The sequence below is a fragment of the Staurois parvus genome, unplaced genomic scaffold (assembly GCF_062004578.1).
Source record: "Staurois parvus isolate SC_StPar_1 unplaced genomic scaffold, SC_StPar_1.0 ptg000021l, whole genome shotgun sequence".
NCBI classification, from domain to species: domain Eukaryota; kingdom Metazoa; phylum Chordata; class Amphibia; order Anura; family Ranidae; genus Staurois; species Staurois parvus.
The window spans coordinates 1,785,488-1,812,437 of record NW_028317817.1 but is presented as its reverse complement, the minus strand read 5'-3'; the positions used below and the strand labels follow the sequence as shown (position 1 = coordinate 1,812,437).

Here is a 26,950-nt window from a genome sequence, read left to right as displayed (position 1 = left end):
GAAAACGCGCAGTTTTTAAAAATTACAAAAAAAAACATTACAATATATACCCCAATTGTTTTGTAAAATATGTAAGAGGATGTTACAGCGAGTAAATAGATACCAAACATGTCACGCTTTAAAACAGTGCATGCTTGTGGAATGGCATGAAACTGCGATACTTAAAAATCTCCATGGGTGATGCTTTAAAAATTTCTACAGGTTAGCAGTGTAAAGTTACAGAGGAGGTCTAGTGCGAGAATGATTGCTCTTGCTCCGACATTCGTGGCGATATTTCACGTGTGGTTAGAACACAATTTACATATGTGGGCATGGCCTTCATATGTGTTAACCACTACGTGCGAGTACAGGGGGACTTTAAACTTTTTTTTTTTTTAAAAAAATGTATTTAACTTTTTTTTTGCACGGTTCCTGTAAAAAAAAAAAAAAAAAAAAAAATTGAAAGCACTTCTCACTTATCACAAGAAATGCAGGCATCTAGTGCTTAAAAAAAAAAAAAATAAAATGGCCAGAACCGGAAGTGCTCCGTTCCTCCAAGGGCATAGAGATATGTGGCAGCCATCTTTCCTTCACACATCACTATGCCCAGCACCAGGAATCGATGGTTTTTCAGGTAAGACAACTACCGAGCAGCGCACTGAAAGCGGGCGACGGTGAACGGGCAGCGAAGAGGTGTGGTGTTTTTTTTTTTTTTTATTTCAGCTGACAGCTGAAAGGGGTGTTTGCGGCCAAAACGTTTCGGCCACCAGAATTTTGGTGCATCCCTACTTACACATCAATGTTCAACCTACCTGGCAGACAACTAATACTGCAGACGTTCATTACCCAAGCACATAGAAAAGCTGGCCATAAACAGCTCGAGTTTCTACCAATTCTTACTGAATCGCCAAAATGCAAGCCTTGGGTGGCCTTGTCAGCACCACCCAGCTGAACAAAATCTATTTAAAAATCAACTGAGGCGGGTGTAAAATCAATTGCAATCACGGTTCAGGTATTCCAGCAGCTGCAGGAGTCTGTCTGAATACAATAGTGGGCAGGGAAGGTTGCTCCATACATGCCATTTAGGATTATTTGGGATAATAACATATTTCTATGTATGTATGTAGCCTTACTAAACATACACACGTCTAATTTATGTGAAGCCAGCTCAATATTGCCAGTTTCTCAATAGAAAAATTAGTGGGGGAAAAAAAAACAAAAAAAACAAAAACACCACAAAAAAACAAACAAAAAAACCAAAAACAAAAAAAACAAAAACAAAAAACACTCACCATCCTGCTGCAGCATGGCTGTGATGCTGCAGCTGTCCCCCGCTGGCTCTAAGACAGAGAACGGAGATCACAACCACTGTTAACTCAGCTCTAAAACCGCTCTGAGCAGAGAGTGACAACAATGATTCACTGGCGCTCTGCTCTACCCCTCCAGCACTCACTAGGGACTGGGGAGGGGACGGGAGTGGCTGGTTCACGCTCTCAGTCGTGCACTAACAGTCTGAGGCTGGCCATAGACGGGCCGTTTATCGGCTGAATTGTCGGCCAATAAACGAAAAATCGGTCGTTGCTGCCATGGATGTTGCCACCAATGCTTACGACAAATGTCCGTTTTGCGTGGATTTTCCAGCATGACCGATAAAAAGAAATGAGAAGATCCGGGAAAAATGGCCGACGGCATTGCCCCACTAACGGTGTGAATATCGGCCGAATTTTCGTCCGAATGAAAATTCGGCCGATAAATAACCCGTCTTATGGCCTGCATGAGTCAGCTCCCACCGGGCATCTGGGTAGATGCTGACATCTGTCAAGTATCTGCCAGAGCCTGAAGTGGCTCTGCGACATTTCCAAGTTACAGAAGGGTGCAAGTTAGCGCACTCCTGTGAACCAGAAGAGAAGTATGGCCAAAAAAAAAAAACACAAGAGCTTTGGCTATACTCTTAAAATCACATATTTCTACACCATGCTTCTCACTGTGCTCCCTTTCAGAAAATATAGATACATTCTTATTTCGACTGGATTGGGAATAGATTGGATTTGAATTTACAAATCAATTCCATATGACCCCAAGGGGATTTCAAGAAATGGAAAATATCTAATATTAAAGATTTAGATATATTTATTTTTAACACACATACAAGGCATAAAGAGGCAAGGAAACCAGTAGTAGTCAATGAAGTAATCAGTTTTCCTCTTGAAATGTTCAATTCACTAATGGGTACATATACAATGTGTGCTAAACCAGTTCCAACCTGTCCCTGCCAGGATTTCTAGGAAAAGCCTAAACAGGACATCATGATCTTTACATACATTCTATGCACAACAAAATTAACCACCATACTGGATGTGTCTGTACAATTCTAAACACTCTAAAATGAAATATGCATGTGTTCATACAGCACCCAAGGTAATAAAAATAATATAAATATATATTCTAACAAGTCTTCTAAGGCCGGTGTGGTTAAAGCAAACACTTTTTTTACACTGAAAAAAACAACCCACAAAAACACAAACACCACAAATGTACACCCCAAATATCCCTTCAGGTAATCATATACTTGTAATAAATGGAATCTAACCAAATGATAATCAGAACTACTTAAAGTTGAAAATAGAAAACAATAAAATAGGAAGCAAAAAACGTCTACACCACATAACATTTTTTTTTGTAAACCAAAGGAATTCCTTTATGGCCCCATAAAAAAAAAAAAAAAAGGACCTTGTAATAGTATACTCAGAGTTTGAAGACAATGATCAATGCAGTATGAGAGCAAAAAAAAAAATAAAGAAAAAAAGGTTTAGGTCAGATAGAGAAGGAACATATAGTATAGTAAAATGTTGACTGGTCATTATAATTTACAGAAACAAAAGAATGCAATCAATTTGAATACAGGCAGTCCACGGGTTACAAACAAGATAGGTTTTGTAGGTTTGCTCCTAAAATTCTTTTGGCTGGAGTTACCTGTTCCGCCAGACAGTTGGTGGCAACATGCGGGGAGCAGCAAAATGGCCACCCGGCGGTTACAGGATCAATGTGATGTCACGCTGCCCTCTGTTCTCCAAGTTGTTTGAAAGTCGGATGTTCATAACATTGGTGCACCAAAATGAAAATTCTTGGCCAAAACCGAAAATTCAGGATACACGTTAAAGGATAAGTTCACCGTTTTTAGGGTGGAACATGTAAAATGTTCCCATAGCTGCAGAAGTCTCCCCATACTGTCAGATTTAAAAACAGCACGGTCGTGAGGGGCTCTGCTCACACGGCCACGTAATTTATTCAGGGACTTCCATGAATGAATGAACTGCAAGTTCCAACAGCCTTAGCGGCTGTGGGCTTGTAGTTTTCAATGAACTACGATGGCGCTCATTGAAGCTTCCTGTCAAAATATCGGCTTGCTCGTACATCCCGTACGACCAAGCAGATATTCTGACATGTCTGCAGGAGATATACATGGCACCAGTGATCTACTGATCTCTGTTGCAGTGCTTTCCAGGCTCGTTTGGACAAACTTAATAAATGCGCATTTTTTTACCTGCAAAAAAAAAAATGTGCATTTATTATCTTTGTCCAAAAGGTGAACCTATCCTTTAATGAATATCATGAATTCAAATTAATTTAAGAAATACAATTGAAAAAACCTTTAATAGGAGGCATTTTTGCATTGAAGTCACTTTGGACAAGATGTTACATTGTCTATTATCAGCACTTTTTTTTTTTTTTTTTTAAAGCTTAACAAAAAAACGCAGATAACTATATTTTCGGTCGATACATCAGTGCATCACTACTTTGCAATCTCAGAATATATAGACAAAATTACAGGTGTACCTCAGTTTACCTCGTATTGCGAAAAAATTTGTTAACCGAAACACGGTTTCCCATAGGAATGCATTGAAAACCAATTAATCCGTTCTGGAGGTCAGAGAAAAAAAATCTTATCTGTTCAAAACTCTTTATAAAATGCACTTTAACCACTTCCTGTCTGGTCCATGTACATAAACAGCCAGACGGGAGCAGTGCAGGGGCGGGTTGCCGTTCATAAAACGGCGCCCACATTTCCCTGGGAGCGCGCAGCACCGCAATCCGGTACGCGCTGTGTCGGAACACCGATCGCATGCTACAGAACTAAGCTCCATTTCATGCTAAACTAAATTATTAATGTATCTTAACCACTTGCCGTCCGGCTGTTGTACATAAACGGCCGGACAGTGGCAGTCCAGGGGTGGGTTGCCGTTCATAAACTGCGCCCGCCATTTTGGACTGGGAGCGCGCAGCACCGCAATCTGGTGCCCGCTGTGTCCTCTGGACACAGTGGAACACCGATCGTCGTACGGGACCCTCTGTGTGAGGTCCCGATCATGTGATCACTGATTGGCTAATTAGTGATCATATGAATGGTAGTAAACAAGAGGTCACTTGGTACAAGGCTATTCACAAACAACCTTGTACTATGTGACAAGCTGTGACCAATCACAGCTCTCACAGTATTTCTCCATGGTTGCAAGAATGCAGCCAGAGAGGAGGAGAAACTATTGCTTTTACAGCCTTTATGGGTGTAAAAGCAAATCGGAGTGTAAAAATAAATAAATTCTTCATCACCCCCCACAAGTAGTACAGTGTCACTATGGTGACACTGTACTGCTAGGGTGACAGTAAGTAAAAAAACCCCACAATAGAAAACATTTTTTGAAAAATTATAACTTTTGGTTATAAACTAATTTGTCCTGTTTTTTTTTTTTTTTTACTAAAAAGGATAACTGAATACATTTTGGCCAAGATTAATGAAGAAAGATTTGCTAAATTTTATAAGAAAAATGTTTTTTAAAAAAGTTTTGGACTTTCATTTATATAGCAATAAAAATCCAAGTGGTGAATAAATACCACCAAAATAAAAGCTTTATTGGTCTAAAAAAAAAAAATGCTAAAAAATTCATATGGGTACAGTGTTGCATGACCACGCAATTGTCCAAATATGATAGAACGAAAGCTGAAAATTGGCCTCGACAGGAAGGGGGTAAAAGTGTCTGGACTTGAAGTGGTTAAAGGCATAGTATTATACAGGGAAAAAAAAAAAAATTGTAGACGCAATGAAAACCAATTAATCCGTTCATATTGAAAACCAATGAATCCGTTCGTATTGCAAAACAATCTGTAAACTGAGCCATTATTTTAATTCGTAAACCGAAAATTACATTAACTGAGGCACGCCTGTATACCCAACAGTTACTTTATGTATTGGATGTGATACCTTAATCCAAGGAACAGCTACTCACAAACGAACTTGTTTAAAAATTTTGCTTTGACCAGTGTATTCTGACAACCCCAATACATAGTGGCAGCTAACATGTTACACCCTAAACAAGCAAGCTCATGCAGGGTCCACCTCCGTAACATCTCCAAAATATGTTTGTTCCTAACTCCAGACACTACTAAACAACTCGTTCACTCCCTCATTATCTCACGCCTGGAATACTGCAACTCACTCCTCACCGGTCTACCTCATCACAGACTATCCCCACTTCAATCTATCCTGAACTCAGCGGCCAGACTCATCCACCTTACCAACCGCTCCTCTTCTGCCACCCCCTCTGTCATTCCCTTCACTGGCTCCCGATTGCCCAACGCATTAAATTCAAACTACTAACACAGACATACAAAGCCATTCACAACGCTGCCCCAAACTACCTCACCGACCTGATACCCAAATACCACCCAACCCGTAATCTTCGCTCCTCACAAGACCTCCTACTTTCTAGCTCCCTGGTCTCCACCTCCCACGCCCGACTGCAGGACTTCTCCATCAGATGGGTCACCTACCCTCCTCATCTTTAGGCGCACCCTGAAAACCCATCTCTTCAGGGAAGCCTACCCCACCATCACCTAACTGCCGATCTCCTCCACTCCTCCTACCACTCCATCCCCCACAGCCACTTCCTCCTGTGCCACTATCCCCTCCCTCCTAGATTGTAAGATGGAAAGAGCAGGGCCCTCAAACCCTTCGGGTATTGTTTTGTTACTGTATTGTCTCATGTACTGTTCCCCACTATAATGTACTGCGCTGAGCAAACCTTTTGGCGCTATATAAATACTGTATAATAATAATACTAAAAGGTGAACCTACCCATTAAGAGTGCGTTAAGGATTGTGCATGGATGCTGCATTTTTACCAAGCAGTCACTGCAGTGATTTCAGTACAGTATTAGAATATAGTAAGCAACATTTGTTTTTTTTTATGCAACACTGCAAAAAAGAAGTTTAACGATGTGAGCTGTACCTTTTCTTCCCAAAACACATGAATACACTGCACATTAATACAGGCATGTGCTGCTAGTGTGAATGGGGCTTTAGTTACAGGATTGGGTATTCCCAAACTTGTTAGTTTGTAAGCAAAGGCTATCCCATGACTTTCATGTAGGCTTTTTGTGTATTTTGCAGTAGATAGCTCTTTTGACCTTTACTGCTCCCTATACAGATACAAATCTAATACTTTAGCTGTCCTAGCTTCTTGAAGAAACATCCAGCAAATAAGAACTAAAAGTTGAAGGCATTCAAAGGGTAGAGTTACAGCCCCCATCATAAACCACACACGCACTCTTACTCATGGGGGATAAGAACCTGTGTCATACTGGAGATTACTGGAAGTTAGCTGGCTCTTTTCAAGTTGATCTCTCCCCTCCCCCCTCCCAAGTGGCTTCCAGGAAGCCCTGCAGTGAGTCACACTCCAAAGCTTGATCTCAAAGTTGGGTGGCACCAAATATTGGAATTAAAGCCACTCACACCTACTTTTCCTGCACATTATTTTGTTACATCGTTTATGCTACTCCTAAGGACATTTAAACATTTTTACCATAAGAAATTACAAGAAAAATGAGTGCCTCAGATTGGTCCCAAACATACGTCATTACACAGGGTCATAGATCTAGCCATCTTGTAATATTAGTGCAATGTCACCCCAAGAAAAAACTGCCTGCAACATTTTCAGAAATCCCATTTGAAACAAACGGTTAAAACTCATCTATGCGTCTTACCCTGGAACAGAACGGTTTGGGTTTGAGGATCCTTGCTCGGATTATGTCCCTCTATTCTCATCCTTCGGCGTCTGTCCTGGTCAACGGTATGGTTTCTTTGCCCTTTCACATATCGAATGGGACCAGAAAAGGACGTCCCCTCTCACTCCTTCTCTTTGTTTTAGTAATGGAACATCTTGCGAGGGCCATACGAGCTAACGACTCAATCTTGGGCATCCACACTCCCCCCGCACATCACAAATTATCCTTATACGCCGGCAACCTTCTAGTTTACATTCAACAGCCACTTACTTCCCTCCCCAGTCTTTTCCACAAATTTCGTAGATTTAGTTCCTTCAGCAACTTTAAACTTAATATCCCTAAAAACGGGAGGCCCTCAATATTTCTTTACCTTCCCATGTACTGGCGAACCTTCGGCCTCTCTTTTCATTTCAAATGGCGTTCGAAGGACATCACTTACTTGGGGATCCTGATTTCGGCCTCTACTGTCCCTTATTTACCCTTACTTTTGCGTATCCGAAAGGATTTGGCTTCATGGGGCGCTTCAGCCCTGCCCCGGCCGCATCAACACCCTCAAGATGGATTCCTTACCTAAGCTACTATACGTTTTTCAGACTGTACCAATCACTGTCCCTAGGAGTTTTTTCTTTTCATTACGCTCCCTTTCGATTATTTGGCACTGGTTTTCCAGATTACTTACTTATCCGAAACTTGAGGGCGGAGTGGGTTTACCGGACTTTGAGCTTTACTACAGAGCCAGGTTACTAGCCCGGATGCTTGATTGGTTTCCTAAACCCCTCTGTAAAGCCTCTTGTATGATTGAACAGGATCTTTCTCAATATGATCTTCGGGCATTACCATGGGGGTATGATCGGGAATATCTGCGTTTTCACAGCTTGTCCCCTTTGACTTTAGCGGTTATGCAGTTGTGGTATAAACGAGGCATAATTACTCTCATCTACCGATCCCTCTCCCTTATCACCACTATTTGATAACCTCACTCTTCCTCAGGGGTTGGGCTCTTCCATTATTGGACCCTTTACACGCACTTCCTGGCCCGTAGTTTGGGACTTTATCTGCCCCCAATCGGGTCTTCCGATCCTCAGGGTGGGTCTAGGGATTGGTTAACCACTCTACACCTATCCTCCTTTTGCAAGCACTTGCACTCTTCCTCCAATATTCATCGCCCACTTTCTGAGACTGAACGGCTGTGCTCCCTCTCCGAACCACTGAGACACGTCCTAGCTTCCCTCTATAAAGTGCTCCACAATGCTCTGAACTCTCTCCCTACACTAAAGTGTGGGCTTGAGACCTAGGTAAGGACATTGCGGCGGAAGATTGGTCCACGTCGTTCCACTTAACTCATAAATCGTCTATTTCTTGCTACTCACAAGAAAAGAATTTTAAGCTTCTCTTTCTCGATGGTACAGGGATCCCCTCTCCCTACACAATTTTTCCTTCTACACCAGATCTTTGTTGGCGCTGTAATACTGTTGGTACGCAACTTCACATTTGGTGGGATTGTGATTAAATACAACCCTTCTAGCGACAAGTCTAAGCTGTCTATAACTGGATCTACGGTGAGTCCTTAGCCCCTTCTCCGGAAATTACTCTATCTATATTACCGGATTCATGGGCAGCACAAAAGAAAAAAGTCTGTTGCGCTTCTGCCTGCGGCCCGCCAATTGATACCCCTCTTTTGGAAAACGGCCACCCCCCTCCTTACCCGATGTGGGACTCAGTGCTGATACCATGCGTATGGAGGAAATGCTGGCGTTTACCAATGATACCTATGATAAAACATAAGTTGCTGTGGTCAATCTGGCTCCATTACTCCTCCTCTGCGACTCTCCAAGATGTGTTCCCCCTGTTGCGCTCTAGTGGAGTTGAGCCTTGCTCCCATGACTCATTTTCATTTAGGCTTATCCGCCAATTGGACCCTGCGGTCTGTGCCGAGATGCGGGCGGTGGGGTCGCTTAGGTGAGATTCGGCCACCCTACTGTCCCCGGCTCCCAGTCTCCTCTCGTCTCCTCTTTTGCTTTTCTTTCCACTGGCTTTTTTCTTTCCCCCCTTTTTTTCCCTCTCTTAGTTTACGGAGTTCTCTCATATTGTTTCAGACATCTCGCCCAGGAAGACCTCCTGATACTTTATTATTATTATTATTATACAGTATTTATAAAGCGCCAATAGTTCGCTCAGCGCTGTACATTACAATTTATTATTATGTTATACCTCCGTAATATAAGTTATTGATCCTTCTCTCTTGCAATTTTACTGCATCATTTTGATGTACATGTTCTTTATTATTTTGCATACATTTAACAGACATAGCATGAGAAGCATAAAGACAAAATTTGCCTTTAAAACTCATCTATGGAAAAAATGTCATGAACATCAATAGTAGTATAGGGGCATGGCCTGCCAGCATCCAAGATGGCTGCAAACTGATCCAGCTCCATCCATGCACAGCCTGTAAGTGGCATTGTAGCAACACTATATCCTCAGGGGCCCCTCTTACCAAGCCCCAGCACCATATGTAAGAAGTAGAAATCTAAGCAGAAGCTGCACAAGCTAATTATTAGCACTCAGCTGCCCTCTGCAACACACATGATGGCACCAGTTCTGCATCCTGTGATCCAGCTCCATCCATGCACATGAAAGCAGGCATCCTGCGGGGCTGTGGCATTCACCGCAGATACCAAAGGAGTCACAGCATCCAGGACCCACTGATTCATCCCCAAAAGGCTGCCTAACAATATACATCCGTGCATGTAGAAAACAAGTGGGAAAGGGGACACAAGCAATACAGGGATCACCAGCTGTGATAGGCAACCTGTACATACACTCCTCACTCCCCCCTCTGCCACTAATAATTTCCCTGTCTCCAACCAGTCACTCTCATCATAGGTTCAGGAAAATGTTAATTACCCTGCAGAACTAACCAGGACTTTGGAGATAAAGTTATCTACCTGAAAATAAAGTGGAAGACTCTCTGTATCACGTAATACTTTAGCGGATACATATAATTAGCAAGATGCAAAAATTACATTGCCGAAAGCAAACCTAGCTGACTTATAAGACAACTCTAGATTCAAAAATGTAACATTGAGATTTTCTAGAAAATTGTTCATCAGTCTGAACTTCAGCCAATTATACACCTCACGTGACACTTGCTCCCTGAAGCCAAGAAGTATGAGCTGATCATCAACGATAGGAGTCCACAGGATGACGACTTTATTGTGCTTTTAACCCTAGAGAATCAAAGCACCGTTCAAGTTGTTGGGGTTTTTTTTTAAAAGGAGGATTTGTCCAGGTGTGGCTATAAGACTGGTTGAATAGTGAGTGATGTCTTGAGTCTGCTCTTAGAAACATCAGAGCAGGTAGTTTCCAAACAATGGTTGACAACGTGTTCCATACTGTGACTGCTACATGACAATATGAAGGGTCAATGGCTTCCTTCCCACCTTGCCCTACAGGAAGGTCTTATTAGTCTCTCCATGCAACAGTCCATATAGTAAAATAATTGTGTGGTTGGTCCTCTGTGGATGCGTGACCTTTTTATCCAAGACCTCCAAAACCAAACTTTGGAAGCTTTGGGGATCACCACTATCGGTGGTTTATATCAAAGAAGCAATTGGAAATCTATTGCAGTGGAACTTTATTTCCACTTTTGCAGGCAAGTTAGAATAGAACCTACTTCACATCTGTTACATGCCCCTATTCACATATCATAACTTCATAACTATCATAACTTCAAAAAGATATTTAAAAAAACTACAGCTCACCTTTTAAAATGCCCTTTTCTGAAGGCTCCACCAAGGAAAACTTCTATTTAGTTCTTTGTTTAGGAAGGAGCAAACAGTTTCAACCACAAAAAGTGGGAAAACAAAATCTACAGATAAGGATGGAAAATATTTGTTGAATGTAATGGGAACAAACGAATTTCTAACCGTCCGACTTCCAAAAAAAAAAAAAAATTCTTATGGGCATGCACTTGTCAAAAATCGAGACAGTGTCATGGTACTCAAACAAGTCATTCAAACGTAGTCAAGTTCATGAAGGCACTATCAAATGGTCAGAGACTTTTATAAACTGCTATTTAGTCTGAGCATGCAAACAAAAACAGATGTAAGGCTGGCATAGAAAAAAAAAAAAACACACAAACACTTGTAAAATACCCCAAGTCTCAACAATTACCAAGCATCTTATTCAGTTTGCTATAGTTTTGCAATGTTTGCATGTGATTTTCCATAGTAATGTCCACTGCATAGGACACAGCTTGAAAATACACTACCAACTTGGAAATGCAGCCAGACAGACAGATTTTACAGCTTGAGACAGGCAGATTATTTATGAAACTATTACAAGATGTAGCCTGCCAGATACTGCAGGGCAATTTAGATCTGTTAGCCTGTTTAGCTGTCCTTTGGGCTTTTTATGTGCAGTATGACAAGTCTTTCCTGAAGTAAATGACAGAGCATAGAAGAGGAAAATATTCCAAAAGTATGTTCAAAGACACAGTACAGTTCATATTGCACAGATGTCTTTTTTGTGCAGTAACTGAACTGCTCCAGACTTCTTATATAAGTATATAAAACAATGTGGGCAAGGACCGCACAAACCGCCATAGGGTACTTTTTTTTTTTTTTTTTTTTACACAGAACCTTATGTCCAGCTGACATTTTAAACAATTGTCTAAGCTGCACAGATGCAATGGCTTTTTCTGTGAGGTCTTTATCTAAAGTAACCAATTACCACAGATTCCTGAAACATTATAAAAAAAAAAAAAAAAAAAAAAAAAAAAGGAATCCTAATCAAAACTTAGGGGGAAAAGGCCTTCCACAATATGAAAGATGCCTGAGCTACTACCATGGCATTGCCCATTTCTACTCCTACATCAATGACAAATCAAACCAACCCTTTAGGTGGCTTTTGGCTTAACAAGTTCTTACCCTTTTCTCTTAAATCTAATGGCACCAGCTACAATGTGGTGGGCCTAAAGAGCAGGCTCAGAATAGGAGCAGCTAAACACTTCCTACCCTGGCAGGATTGGTCAACACGTAGAAAAAACTCTGCATCAACATTTGCTTCTGGCACTCTTAACCAGTAAATCATCCCTTTGGGGAATCTTTCCACTGCCCAGTCCTTGTCCAAATATCAAAGTTAAGTCAATTATTTTAGACAAACTATCATCAAATCACTTCACCACCAACAATATAAAAGTGTTCATAAAGAATATCAACATAAAATAACAGTGCATCAATAACGTGACACAATGTGAACGCAATAATATAATAATACCTCCACAATTTGTGAAGGATTATAGCATATGTGAATAAAATGGTAGAATCCCGACAGCCCCACTGTCAGGTTTCTACCAAACATTCCAATCTTGAATGGAAACTCTATAATCCCAATTTCCCAGGACACAGTGAACATCTGTGGAACCCATTCTCCTCATGCACCTGCACCACAAGAAGTGCGCCCTCACCTTGGTAACTGGCCCAGATAATTAGGTCAATATGCGCTCATGGCTCAATTACGAAGGCGAGGGCGCACTTCATGTGGTGAAGGTGCATGAGGAGGATGGGTTCCACGGATGTCCACTGTGTCCTGGGAAGTTGGGATTATAGAGTTTCCATTCAAGATTGGACTGATTATTTGCTCTGCTTGTGATTAATATTGTTATAACAATACCTGTACAATCTGTGATGGATTATTTCATAAATGTATATTATCGAGTTCAGATTGAGGCAGTTTATTGATTGATACACTGCTATTTTATGTTTTTATGTTATTATTTATGAACACTTATATTGTTGGCGATGAAGTGATTTGATGATAGTTTATGTGGTAAATAGGGCAGAGCAACAATTTTCCATGCATATTTGTTACTTTGTGAGTGTGAACACATTTTGATGCTTGCTGCAACATTTAATATATAGTTTTTAGGAATTAGCGCATGGTAGCACACTTGAGATTTGTTTGGTTATATTGTAGACAATGCAGAGGAATTTCATAGCAGTAGTAACAGTGTGTGGAGGAACACTTTGACGAGGGACATGTCACTGGCTGGTCTGACCCTGCTCTGGGATCAACAGATTTGTAATAGCCTCCTCTGAGTTTCTGAGTGGTCTTCAAAAAGAGAATTGCTTTGTGTAAGAGAAAAATACAAAAGTAAACCTCACTTCACCCTGGAAGGTATACACACCATGAGTGATAAATGATTTCATACTAGGGAATCAAGGTACAGATCACATAATTAAAAACATTTTATGCTAAAGGGAAGAAGCATCCGGTTTGTGCACATATGAAAAGATCTTTATATCTAAACCTATACAGAGACAATTAGGGATTCTACCTTCATCGAAAATGTTTTGGTATACGAGAAGCTTCAAGGTGTTTTTTAGCTCAATATTATGAAGTGTTACTTTTTAATTCAATGAAAACTCTTATTGCATCCAGTACCTCATGGATGTGGTATTGTTTGGGTATTTACTTAGATGTAGCGACCTTGAATGGTTACTTCTTGTTTGGAGTAAATTAATCACTATTTTAGTAACCAGTGCAAGTCAATAGCACCATAAACTCTCTTTCAATAGAAGCTGAGAGATTTTGAAAGAATTGATAATTATTTCCTAGATTTTACTTGATAATAACCAGTGCTATGAAATGTACAGTATATCAAAAGACAGACAGACATTCTCTAGAAGGAACTATTTTTATAAAACAAAATAAATTCCTATTGTAATTCCAGAACACTGTAACCATGTGAAGGTTACAAAGAAGTTCAGTACTTCTACCTGATAGTCCAACAAGTAGGAAGATGGAACATAGCAATCTCTGGCCATTCCTCCGTAGCAGATAAAGGAAGGAGGGAGAGAGTGGAGATGGGGTTGGTTAGGCAACGGAAGTTCAGCTATTTACATGGCATCTGGAGCTTCATTAACTTCACTACTGGTTGGAGAAGGTGGACATAGACACTTTGGGGGTATTGCATCTAGCTGCTCCTCCATTGGAAGGAAAGTAGACAGAACTGTTAATTTCGAACACTTAGAGATTTAAAAGAAAAAAAATTATATAGTCTTCAGTGCACTATGATATATTTCATCTTAAAAAGTCAAATGCGATTTCCATTTTATTTTGCGCTTTCATATTTTGCATATAGTAAGGAATAAAAAAAAAATTAGAGACTTGTAAAGTAGCCATGATAGGCAGGGTAGCTAAGCTACAACAAAGACACGGCCTATCGGATGTTGAGATATATCAGCCACATAGTACAGGTGAAACTCGAAAAATTTGAATATCGTGCAAAAGTTCATTTATTTCAGTAATGCAACTTAAAAGGTGAAACTAATATATGAGATAGACTCATTACATGGAAAGCAAGATAGTTCAAGCCATGATTTGTCATAATTGTGATGATTATGGCTTACAGCTCATGAAAACCCCAAATCCACAATCTCAGAAAATTTTAATATTACATGCAAACAATAAAACAAGGATTGTACATAGAACAATATCGGACCTCTGAAAAAGTATAAGCATGCATATGTACTCAGTACTTGGTTTGGGCCCCTTTTGCAGCAATTACTGCCTCAATGCGGCGTGGCATGGAAGCTATCAGCCTGTGGCACTGCTGAGGTGTTATGGAAGACCAGGATGCTTCAATAGCGGCCTTCAGCTCTTCTGCATTGTTCGGTCTCATGTCTCTCATCTTTCTCTTGGCAATGCCCCATAGATTCTCTATGGGGTTCAGGTCAGGCGAGTTTGCTGGCCAATCAAGCACAGTAATTCCACAGTTATTGAACATGGTTTTGATGCTTTTGGCAGTGTGGGCAGGTGCCAAGTCCTGCTGGAAATTGAAGTCAGCATCCCCATAAAGCTTGTCTGCGGAAAGAAGCATGAAGTGCTCCAAAATCTCCTGGTAGATGGCTGCGTTGACCCTGGACTTCATGAAGCACAGTGGACCAACACCAGCAGATGACATGGCTCCCCAAATCAACACAGACTGTGGAAACTTCACACTGGACTTCAAGCATCTTACAGTGTGTGCCTCTCCATTCTTCCTCCATACTCTGGGTCCTTGGTTTCCAAATGAGATGCAAAAAGTTGCTCTCATCAGAAGAGGACTTTGGACCACTGAGCAACAGGCCAGGTCTGTTTTTCTTTAGCCCAGGTAAGACGCTTCTGACGTTGTTTGTTCAGGAGCGACTTGACAAGAGGAATACAACATTTGAAGCCCATGACCAGGATCCGTCTGTGTGTGGTGGCTCTTGATGCACTGACTCCAGCCTCAGTCCACTCCTTGTGAAAGTCCCCAACACTTTTGAATGGCCTTTTCCTGACAATCCTCTCCAGGCTGCCGTCACCACTGCTGCTCGTGCACCTTTTTCTTCCACACTTTTCCCTTCCACATAACTTTCTATTAATGTGCTTTGATACAGCACTTTGGGAACATCCAACTTTTTACAATTATCTTTTGAGGCTTTCCCTCCTTATGGAGGGTGTCAATGATGGTTTTCTGCACAACTGTCAGGTCAGCAGTCTTTCCCATGATTGTGATTCCTACTGAACCAGAAAGAGACCATTTAAAAGGCTCAGGAAACCTTTGCAGGTGTTATGGCTTAATTAGCTGATTAGAGTGGGACACTTTGAGCCTAGAATATTGCACCTTTTCACAATATTCAAATTTTCTGAGATTGTGGCTTTGGGGTTTTCATGAGCTGTAAGCCATAATCATCACAATTATGACAAATCACGGCTTGAACTATCTTGATTTGCATGTAATGAGTCTATCTCATATAGTTTCACCTTTTAAGTTGCATTACTGAAATAAATGAACTTTTGCACGATATTCTAATTTTTTGAGTTTCACCTCTAAGTGCATTGTTTTCAATGAGGTGGCCAAAAGAGCATTTATGAATCAAAACTCACCGGTTCAGCCAAATTTCGATCCATGTATGAGCAATCTGGTTGTACAGCAGTCAATGTAATGATAAACTGTTGTAAAGACTGCCTGTTTGGGTTTCCCCTAACACTGTCCACAGGTGTCCTCACTATGGCTGGTTTCACCAGCTCTCTTCTCTCCCTGGCGCCGGAATCTTCAGTGTGGGCACCCGGCTGTGACAGCTTGCGTCTTCACAGCTGGGTGCCCACTGCACATGTGCGAGAAGCGCTGCACTTTGTGAATGGTCCCGTAGTCTTCTGGAACCTGTCACGTGTCCCAGAAGACAACTTCAGCTTCTGATCGCCTAGGTGATTGCAGCGGAAGTGCGAGCGGGTACCTGTCAATTTCGAGTACCCGCTCCCCAAAAGTGCCAATCCTTAATGGGGAGCGGGGGACAAAGGCTTAAAGCAGAACTTCTCCTTTTGGGTGGAGCTCCGCTTTGACAGCAGCACTGATCGAACAAAAATGTTCCCACGATTCTGAGATTATATAGGCTTCTCACAAATGAGAACAGCCATAGGTGGACCGGTCAGTCCGTGCTGAACTGGCTAAATTTCAATCCATCCAAAGGACAGCTTAAATCTACTAGCCAATCTCGCGCTACCCTCTCCAGACAATGCTGTTGTCCAAAAGGTGACTCTGTTGCTATTCCATAGATAGCAGGAGCCTCCCCAAGGCAGTGTGTCCCTGGCACGATCTCCAGGTGAAAAAAGGTCCAAAAAAAAAAAAGGAAAAAACTAATGCAGCAGACACATTTAAAGGATTGGTAGGCTAAAATATTAAAATTTTTGTTTTAGGTTTAATACGGTTAAAAAAAAAAAAAAAAAAAAAAAAAAAAAAAGGTCTAAGCATGTGAATGTATTTATTGACATGTGAATGTATTTGACATGTGAATGTATTTATTCTGAAGAAAAGCAAACAAAAATGTTATTTTACAATGCTAAAAAACAACTCTATGTGAGAGGGTTAAATGTGCTCCCAAGAATTAGCGTTCCTTATCTAAAAGCAGGAGGGGTACAGGGAGGAGGTCAGAGTAGGGCCACAACATTAAGCTACAGGTTTTTAATTGAATCAATATTTTAGGTCTGGGGGAGGGGAACATACTAATTTTAAAGGGGAAATAGCTGCCATTTTTTTCCTGCTCTGTAAAGCCACCCCTTATGTTATTTGTTAGAAGAGGGAATCACTAGCTTAGAGGAAAAAAAAAAAAGAGAGAAAAACTGTGCAAGTATTTAGCTAAAGAATGTGGAAAAGATGAAAAAAAAGACACTGCATTCAATTGAAAGAGTTAAAATGTGAATTACTTAATAGACACTTTACATGTCCAGATCCATTACGATCAAAACAAACATTACATATTTTTCTGACAAACACAAAATTAAAATAGTAAAAATTGTAAAATAGTTATCCGGTCTTTAGCAGATAGCCTTAGAACACACAAACATAAAAAGAAAAAAAAAAAACATTTAAAATTATTAGACTAGCCATAGGACAATCTTTTGCCCAACAAAGATTGACTAAACAATTTTTGTCTTTTTTAAACACTTTTTAAAAATTTAGTACAGGTATTTATATAGCGCTGGTAATTTAATACATACCAAGTCAAATCGCATCCAACCCTGCTCTCAACGAACACACACACACTATATATTTTGGAGTATGGGAGGAAACTGGAATACCTGAGGAAAGCCAGGCAAGCAGAGGGAGAATGTGCAAACTCCATGCAGATAGTGTCCTGAATGGGATTGAACTGAAGCAATGCTGAAAGGCAGAAGTGCTACCATCTAATGTCACTGTGCTGCACAGCACAAGAATGGCCATACAAGAGTACAATTAAAATTAAAAATTTTTTGTTTCCAGTTTGTTTGATTTCCTGCTGGGTAGTGGGGTGGAATCTACCTTCATTTTCACCTGCAGTTCCAAAAAAATTTGGAAGGCAAAAGCACAGAAAAGTTCTAATGGTGAATGTTTTTGTACAGGAATAAACAATATAATAGTGTAATGAAACATGTTTAAGAAGTCTGGGAATTCAGTCAAATAGCAGGTCTAGACAAAATTTTAGGGGTTTCAAACCATCATTAGTTGACTCAATGATAGCAGGAAAGAATGTTCTGATGAATTATTTTTGCCTGCAGGCTAAATGGAGGGGGGGAAAAAAAAACAAAAAAAAAAAAAAACACACCACCACAACTCACATCCATGTATCTGACTGTGCCCAGGCTTGGACATCCATCCCTAACCACAGGTAACTGCTTGGTGTGCAGATACTTATGAACAGTGACTTCAACTACTAGCCAGAAATGGCAGACATCACTAGATTGCTTCTTGAGATCATGCATTTAAAAGAGAAAATTACTACACCTTCTGGTATTTCAGCAGACACCCATCCAACTGATTTCAAGATAAAAAAGTATACATCACAGATCCTATTGCCGTTCCATTTTATTTCAAGAAAAGTCTTCCGGTAAGACTACATGTTCCCCCCCGTTTTTAGGGTGGAACATGTAGAAAGTTCCAGCTGAATATAGGATTTAAAAAAAAAAAAAAAAAAAGGAAAGGGGGAATACCTAACTGATCCATGCTTATTTTTAAAGCAAACATTGAAGTGGAATTCCAGTCAATAGCCAAGGATAAACCTACTCACAACCCCCATTCTAAATCTATTCCATCTAACCCTCTAAAGAAAAGATCCCTATACTTACCTATTCTGACGCCGCTCTAGTCTAGTCCCAGGCTGAGCTGTCAGCGGTGGCTTCTGTGTGCGGGTGAGGAAGCCAACAATGGGTGCCCTATTGTAATTCCTATGGGTGATGTCATCTCCCAGGCATTTCCTAGCTGTTGTTGGCTCTCTGCACATAGAAGCTGCTGCTGGAGACCAGACCAGCTTCAGAATAGGTAAGTATATACATTTTTTCTTTACAGGATGAAATACAATATGTTTAGAAGGAAGGAGGTAGGAGTAGGTAAAGTCGTAACTATTGACTAGAATTACACTTTAAAAAGGATACTAAAAAGGTTCATTTTTTTTTTTTAAATAACAAACATGTCTATACTTACCTGCTGTGTGCAGTGGTTTTGCACAGAGCAGCCTGGATCTTCCTCTTCTCGGGTCCCCCAAAGGCTCTCCTTTCTGTTGGGTGCCCCCATAGAAAGCAGCTTGCTATGGGGGCACCCGCTTGCTCCATGTATCTATTTACACACACAGAGCTAAGGCTTGGCCCCGCCCCCTCTCCTCACTGGCTGTGATTGACAGCAGATGCAGCCACCGGTTCCGGCTTATTGTCTCAGCCAATGAGGAGGCAGAGACCTGGGACAGCCAAGGCTGTTATGCACATCGCTGGATCTCGATGGGGCTCAGGTAATTATGGAGGAGGCTTGGGGCACTGCTGCATGAAGGTAAAAAACCTTGGTCTAAAATAACTAGATTTAGGTAACTGGACACACAGTATGTCGTTTTAAGCGGTTGTGACAGCTCAAGGAAGAACTAAAAAAGTGCCAAAATGTGGTATTGGGGGGGGTGGGCTGCAAATAAGCCCCTTTTGGGTGAAGTTCCACTTTAAAGTGATTCTGAAAGTGCCTGAAAATAATTTTCAATAAAAAGGATACTTCGATCTACATGAACTTTGAAGAGCTTACTGATCACAAATGTAAAGAATAAAAAGGCAAAAAATAAGTTTGCATTTTAAAAAGCTTTTAGATTTTTTGGATTACTACAATGCATAAACTAGAACTTTTAAAGCATTCTGAAATCACAAATAATGAAGCTATAATATTCTAAAGGGTATGAAATAAAGTAGAAGAAATTATGGAAATGAAAGTCGATGGCAACCATTATTTATGCATTTTATGTTACAAGAACAGAAAAGGAATAAAAGATTACCCAATTCTTAATCCTCACCAGATCCGCCAGGGTATACACTGTCTTGCGCTCTCCAGATTTGTAAATCTGTTTAAAAAGGGGCCCCCCGCCAAAAAGAAAAAGATTAAAAATATGTCAGAAAAAAAAAAAATGTAAAAATAAAGAAATAGATACAAAAGATATTAATTTTTGCTTTCTTAAAGAGAATCTGTACCTAGCTACACACTGAAGTACTTAAATATTCTGAACAAGCATTAAAAATCACTTTAAAATAAGCCTTCATTTACCTTTTATCTATAGGTAATATGGAAAAATTAATTTTCAAAAGTTCACAACAGAGGTACTGAAAATGTTAGCTTCTTTTAATGAGGAGATTTTGGCAGAATATCTAATACACACAGCAGACGTTTCTACACTGGTAGACACCAACTGAAACCCTGATTTTAGGCTACTTTCACATTGATCCTAGCAAAAACACATACTTTTACCGCTTTACAGGACATGATTCAAAATGCACCAAAAACACAGCGAGTGCATTTTTGCCATGTTTTCCCATTTCAAATGGTGAGGTGCATTTTTTTTACTTTGTTTTATTATTTTTTTTTTTTTTTTTTTTAACTACACCTAACCTGCAACAAAAATGAAAACAGGAATTTAAAAAAAAAAAAAAAAAAAATGCAGCTGACCAGCAAAACAGATCACTTTGAAGAGTCCCATAGGAATACACGGTCACATATTTTTCTTCCATTTTTTTTTAAAATATAATGTCTTTGTTGTGATCTTTGAGGGCTCACTTACACCATCACTGTTGGGAGTGCATTGAGTAACTCTGCCCAGCACATACAAAAGACAATCAGCCCTCAAAAGCTACGGCTTCAGTTCACACTAATGCACTGCCTGGTGCAACAAATTTAGAAAAAAAAATAAAATTTTTATGCAGCACATTGCATTCGGACATGCTGTAACACATTGAAAAAGAGGAATAAAAAGCAAGCACTGCAATGTGTTATAACAATTTACTGCAGCAAACATTCATACCACATATCAGTGCACCTGTGTCATATGTACAATAACCAACGCTGTGTAAATGAGCCCTGAAAATTGCATCCTAGTGGAAGCAGCCAGAGAGGTGAGTAAGGGCTTGTTTTAAAGCCTTTTTTATGCTTTGTTGAGAAAAATATGATAGTCTGGGCGCAGGAGCACTTTAAAATACCAATACACAAAAACACAAACTGTAATTCTAATACTACAAAATAATCCTGATCCATAAATCCACTTTAGATTGTACGCCCCTTGAGGATTGGGGAATGATATGAATGTACAATATATATGAAAAGCGCTGCGTAAATTGACGGCGCTATACAAGTACCTATAATAAAATAAATAAATCTTCAAATGCAAAATATATTCCCTGGCACTGTTTACACTCTTATACAGCCAGTCAAAATTAGGAGGTGCGACCCACAGACATGTAAGGAGATTTTTCCAAAAACTGAATGGTTACAGGGTAGTACACATTACAGGGTAAAACATAAGGGAAGAACATAAAAAAGGGTGAAAATGTACAGGTGAAGATCTCTGGAGAGAGTGAGCATGCACTCGTCAACCCAGTCCAGAAATCTTACAGTCCTAGAACTCTTCTTTAAAGCGATATTAAATCCAAACCAAAAATATAACATAGCAGCTAACCAATCAGATGTGGTGGCTGCATTAGTTCTTTAGAGTGCCCCCTACTCTGGATGAAGGAGCACAGCAGACTACAGCATTGTTAATCTGTGGGGAGGGTAGTGTTCGATGTACTAGCAGATTGAGATAGACTTACAAATTGAAGCCAAACTCCAGCTGACACTGCAGTTATAGAAGCAGTTACAGTAACATTTTTTCTTTTTGAGATAAAGGTTTTACATAAATAAAAGCAGATTATAAGCACCCCAGTCAGTGATAATTTGTCTCAACACTCAGAACTTGTCCTGTTGAAAAAACAGACTTACTGGCAATGTCAACAGATGAAAATAACAAAAAGAAAGCCTAAAAAAGAAAAAAATGAATGCAGCCATCATATCCAAAGCTATACATTATGCAAGTTTATTTCCTTTCACCACAGGCTGAAGGAAAGAAAAGACAAACGTCAGTGTTGAAGGGGGAATCCCTCCCGCAGAGCTGTGTTCTGCTGGTGGTGAGCACAGGGAAGTTTCCCCACTGGCTGAATACAATGACCACTGCCGTTGGCTGTAGCTACCAGCAGTGATCACAAGAAATAAACCCAACAGGCTGGTTGTACTGAAGTTTACTTGAGTACAACCAGCCTGGACATACTTGGATCGAAATTTGGCCAATTCACACTGAACCAGCCAAATTTTGTTCCATCTACGGCTGACTTTAGAATTGGTAAGCTGCAATATAATGTTTGCTTTTTGAGTTTATTTGTGCTTTAAAGCGATTTTAAAGGCTTTTTTTTTTTTTAACAGAACATGTCTATACTTACCTGCCGTGTGCAGTGGTTTTGCACAGAGCAGCCCGGATCCTCCTCTTCTCAGGTCCCCCACAGGCACTCCTGCCCCTCGCTCCTGTTGGCTACCCCCACAGCAAGCTATGGGGGCACCCACTGCTCTGTGTATCCATTCACACACAGAGCCACGACTCGGCACCCCCCCTCTTCTCATTGGCTCAATGGCTATGATTGACAGCACTGAGAGCCAATGGCTCCCACTTCTGTCTCAGCCAAGACTCCAGTGCACATTGCTATATCGAGAGGGGGGCAAATATTAGGGGGGCTGGGGGGGAATGCTACACAGAGAAGTTTTTTTAACCTTCATTCATGGAATGCATGAAAAGGTAAAAAACACCTTAAGCCTATAGAACCACTTTAACAAATTCTGAACACAAAAATACACACAAATCAAACCTGCAAATCTCCATAGAAAAAAGAAACATGCTACGGAACTTTGGGAGTGGACATGGGTAAAAACAAAGGCTAAGGCAGAAAAAGACGTACATTCATCACATTAAAAATCCTTAACGGGTTAGTTCAATCTTTTCAGAAAAAAAAAAAAAAAGGTGAACACTATTAAACTCCTCCCTCCCCCAGTCTCCACTATACTTACCTGTAGGAATGGTGAGCTTTCAGTGCCCATATAGCCAGTCCAGTGGTCTTGTGGTTTGAAATCTCCACTCTTCCTCCCACTTCAATGCAGAGCACTTCTTCAGGGATGGAGAAGAGTGACTGATTGGTCAGCGCCTGCACAGTGAATCACTCTGGTCCATTCCAGAAGCACTCCACCAAAAAAAAAAAAAATAGTAATATATGGGAGAAGAGCAGGAATTTCAAATCCCAATACTGATGCACCGACGTCATGGGCACTGACAGTTGAGCATCCCTGTAGGCAAGTATGTCAGCGACTAGGGGGTGGGGAGGATGTACAGTGTTTGAAATACTATTTAAAAAATGTTTAAAGCGTTTTTCTTTTAATCTTTATAGTCATTGGATGAACAGATTTAAATAATCCATACATAAACAAGTAGAAGACAACTCTACTCTAAGAGTAGGCCCCAGACTTAAGAGTGTAATAGAAAGGGCCAGTCTACATGGGTTTTAAAACAATTTCACAAATTTCCTGGCATCGGAGATCAGTTCAATGTTAGTTTGAAGCAAGGGACGTGTCCACAATTGCCAAAAACACATGTCAGAAGCAAAATATAAATGCCCATGTACATCAGACCAAAGGCAAGCAAACTAGGCATCAGTAACTGTTGAAAAACAACAGTATAATGGTTCCAAAGCGAGACTGGGATTGGGTACACCCAGGCTGTATGCACACTTGAGCTGAGCATCTTTGCTCATTTTTATATTAGGCTTATTTTCGTATTAAAAACCATAGGGGTGTTTTTTGGAGGGTTTTGGCGCTTTGAGCTATATTTTCAAGGTGTGAACATATACTGTAGATCACATCAAAAACGAAAACAAAAATGATCATGCATTCTAAAATTACATAAGCACATTCAACCATGCACACCAAAGCAATATAGTCTGCATGCATGATCCAACCATCCTCAGCAGGCACTCTCTTTTGTAAACAGCATTCCCATTTAAGCAAAGGAAAGCAGTGCTCACTAGCATGGCTTACCAGAGCGAGGTCAATATAGGACGTGTAACTTGTTCAGTTGACTGTTTTTATAGACCTCTTGCACATGGACATAATTTATTGACGTTTATACACAGGATCTTGCAGGCAGAATGAGTAAAAATGCAAGTTATGTTCCAAAAAAAAAAAATAAATAAAAGTAAATTTGCATACACATATATACATGTAAAATGCTTCCTCTTCTAGCTGCCAATGTTTCAGTTTAGGTGTATACACTCATACGTGCATTAATCAGTCAAGAGTGACTAATGTTATACAATCCCGAGTGCCCCCATAGGAAACTGCTTTTTATGGAGGCACTCGTGCAGACTCAATCCCAATTTGGGCTTTGTGTGTCCACAAACCCACCACAGCTTGACCCCACAGGCTAGGATGGACAGCAGCAGACAAGCGCGATCAGGAACAGCACTGGAGCAAGATCAGGCTTGAGTATTTAGGGGGGACAGGGGCGGATCACAGAATTTAACGTTTAAAAAAAAAAAAAAATCAAAACCACACACCCCACACCTTCTGACTTTACAACCACTTCAAGCATATTCCTTTTTCCTTCATTCCCCTGCCACTCCACAGAGCTGTTGAAAGCAGGAAAAAAAAAAAAAAGTAGCTTTGAGTGGAGCAACAAGGGGCTGAGGACTCTTTCCCCACCCCAAAAGGAACAATGCTGGTCACATGCTTCTCCATACCTGGAAAATATGAAAACGTATAATTATTTATTCCCAGGAGTTGAAAAGAGCAGAAGGGGAGCAAAGGAAAAGTCACGGGGCTGTTGCTTTACCATGTAAAGTACAGATTTGCTTTAATCATGACTAGCCCTAGAACCACCACAGTGTTGGGAGCCTGATTTATAAGGGAAGGTAATGGCAAAGCCAGCAGAGGGTAACCCCAAAGGAAGGTCTTGTGTTCCAATTAACTCTACAAACAGGGAAGGCAATGTGAAAACAAGATAAGAGTTTAATTGCATTCTGCTTTACATTTCAAAGCTGCCACTCAGACAAAAGCTTCCCACCCATGTAACTTGGAGCAATCACAGGTAATTAAACTAAAACAAATGGCTGTGCCTGCTAATGTCACATATTTAAATATAATGAATACAGGTTGATATATTCTTCCCAGCTCATCCCCCAACTACTTGACTTTCAAAGTACACTCCTTTCTATAGGTAATCCTTTTATCTTTGTCTCCAATAAACATGGTTAGACTGAGCCATAAACATAACAATAAAACAACTGGACACCATAGCCAAATTGCTATAGGACCCACTGGTCACTCATCTACATTTGAAAAGCTATTCCATGAAAGAGTCCAAGCATATTGATTTGGTTTCAGTGTGGGTTTATCAGTAGCACTGCTTTAGTCCAGGCACATACTGTAAACTAAAAATTATAGTGACAATATGTCAAATACCATTTAAAATAATAAAACAGCAGTATTTCTTAGGAAATTATGTTTTACCCTGAACAATCCACACATTTGGGGCTCAATGTATAAGCAGAAGTGCTTCCTGAACATTTAAAATGAATCCCTAAAATTAATCACACCACAGATAAAATAAAACAATCTGCGAATTTTGAAATACGAGAGAAGAGGGACTCGCAAAACGTACAATTTCTTTTTCTCTGGAGGTTTACTAAAAACGTATCTGTTATCTGATACACAAAACTACATTGCTACAAATTCATTAAAGCGGATCTTCACCCAAAGGGGACGTTTCACTGTTGCATCCCCCCACCTCCACATTTGACACACTCCCGCTTCTGGTCAGATTGCTGTGGAAATGTTCAGCCCCTCCTCCTTGCCCCTGCATCCTTCTGGGACGGGTCTCAGAAGACTGCAGGACCATTCACAAAGCACAGCACGACTTGTGCATGCGCAGTAGGAAGCCATCTGGGAAGCCAGAAGGCTTCACTGCTGGTTTTCCCTTGCCGAAGATGCAGACGCCTGCACCCAAAGCCAATTGAATTGGCTTGGGTGATGACATCGCTGGATTCCTGGATGTCAAAGTCAGCAGCTACAATATTCGTAGCGGACGACTATTTTTTTTTTTTTAAAAAGGGGGTGTTGGAAGAGACTGGAGATACTCTTTGTAAGACATATGCTGCATTAGGTTAAAAATTGCTTGCACAATTTCCATTAAATATTGACGAATTTACCATATCAACATCTTTCTTACCATTTACTGCCTTAAAAATACACAGCACAGACGCTTAGTGGTTAGCACTTCTGCTGTGCAGCACTAGGGTCATCACCGTCTTGTTTGTTGGGCTATCCATTACACACAAAAGTATGTATAATTAGGCAAATCAAAAAACAAACTTGAGATGTTTTAATAACTGTTAACATTAAAATGCAGCTCAGCAAAAACCTACTGCCTTTGTTATCAACTATTTCAGGAAATTTAAGCGCAGGTCTGTTTATGAGAATACTGGAGCTCCATCACAGGTCCAGCACTGGGCATGAGAACAGTGACTGACTCTCCCTCCTCACTGGGTAGATGGACAGCTGTCAAACTATGACAAGGGAGCAGGGCTGTGTCCCACTGTCTGCGTCAATGGATGCAGGGAGCAGGGCTCGGGAGCAAGCTTTTTCAAGTGCCCCCAGAGGAAGAGGCTTCTAACGAGGGCACTGGATGAAGAGGAGGAGCCAGGCAAGCCAGCAGGGGACCCAAAAATAGAAGGATCAGGGCTGCTCTGTGCAAAACCACTGCACAGAGCAGGTTACGAATAATAATAATAATTGACATGCACAAAGCTTTACAACCACTAACAAGGTAGCGGGGCTGTGTCCCACTGTCTGCGTCAATGGATGCAGGCAGCAAGCATATACGAGTGCCCCCAGAGGAAGCTGCTTCTAATGAGGTAACTGGATGAAGAGGAAGAGCCAGGCAAGCCAGTGGGGGACCCAAAAAGAGAAGGATCAGGGCTGCTCTGTGCAAAACCACTGCACAGAGCAGGTAATATTTAATAATAAATAATAGACACACATG

At 40.6% G+C, this 26,950-nt stretch overlaps 1 protein-coding gene across 2 annotated transcripts in view; it reads right to left on the bottom strand.

Annotated features, from left to right (window-relative positions):
• Positions 1–26,950, bottom strand: part of TRIM71 (tripartite motif containing 71) — a 98,861-nt gene that overhangs the window by 51,064 nt on the left and 20,847 nt on the right. The window contains exon 2 of one of the 2 annotated variants that reach the window (XM_089691329.1): positions 19,847–19,912. The exons of the other annotated variant lie outside the window; for it this stretch is intronic. Coding sequence (XP_089547455.1) covers positions 19,847–19,912 — 66 coding nt within the window. The remainder of the gene's footprint in view (positions 1–19,846; positions 19,913–26,950) is intronic. 2 annotated transcript variants of the gene reach the window in all.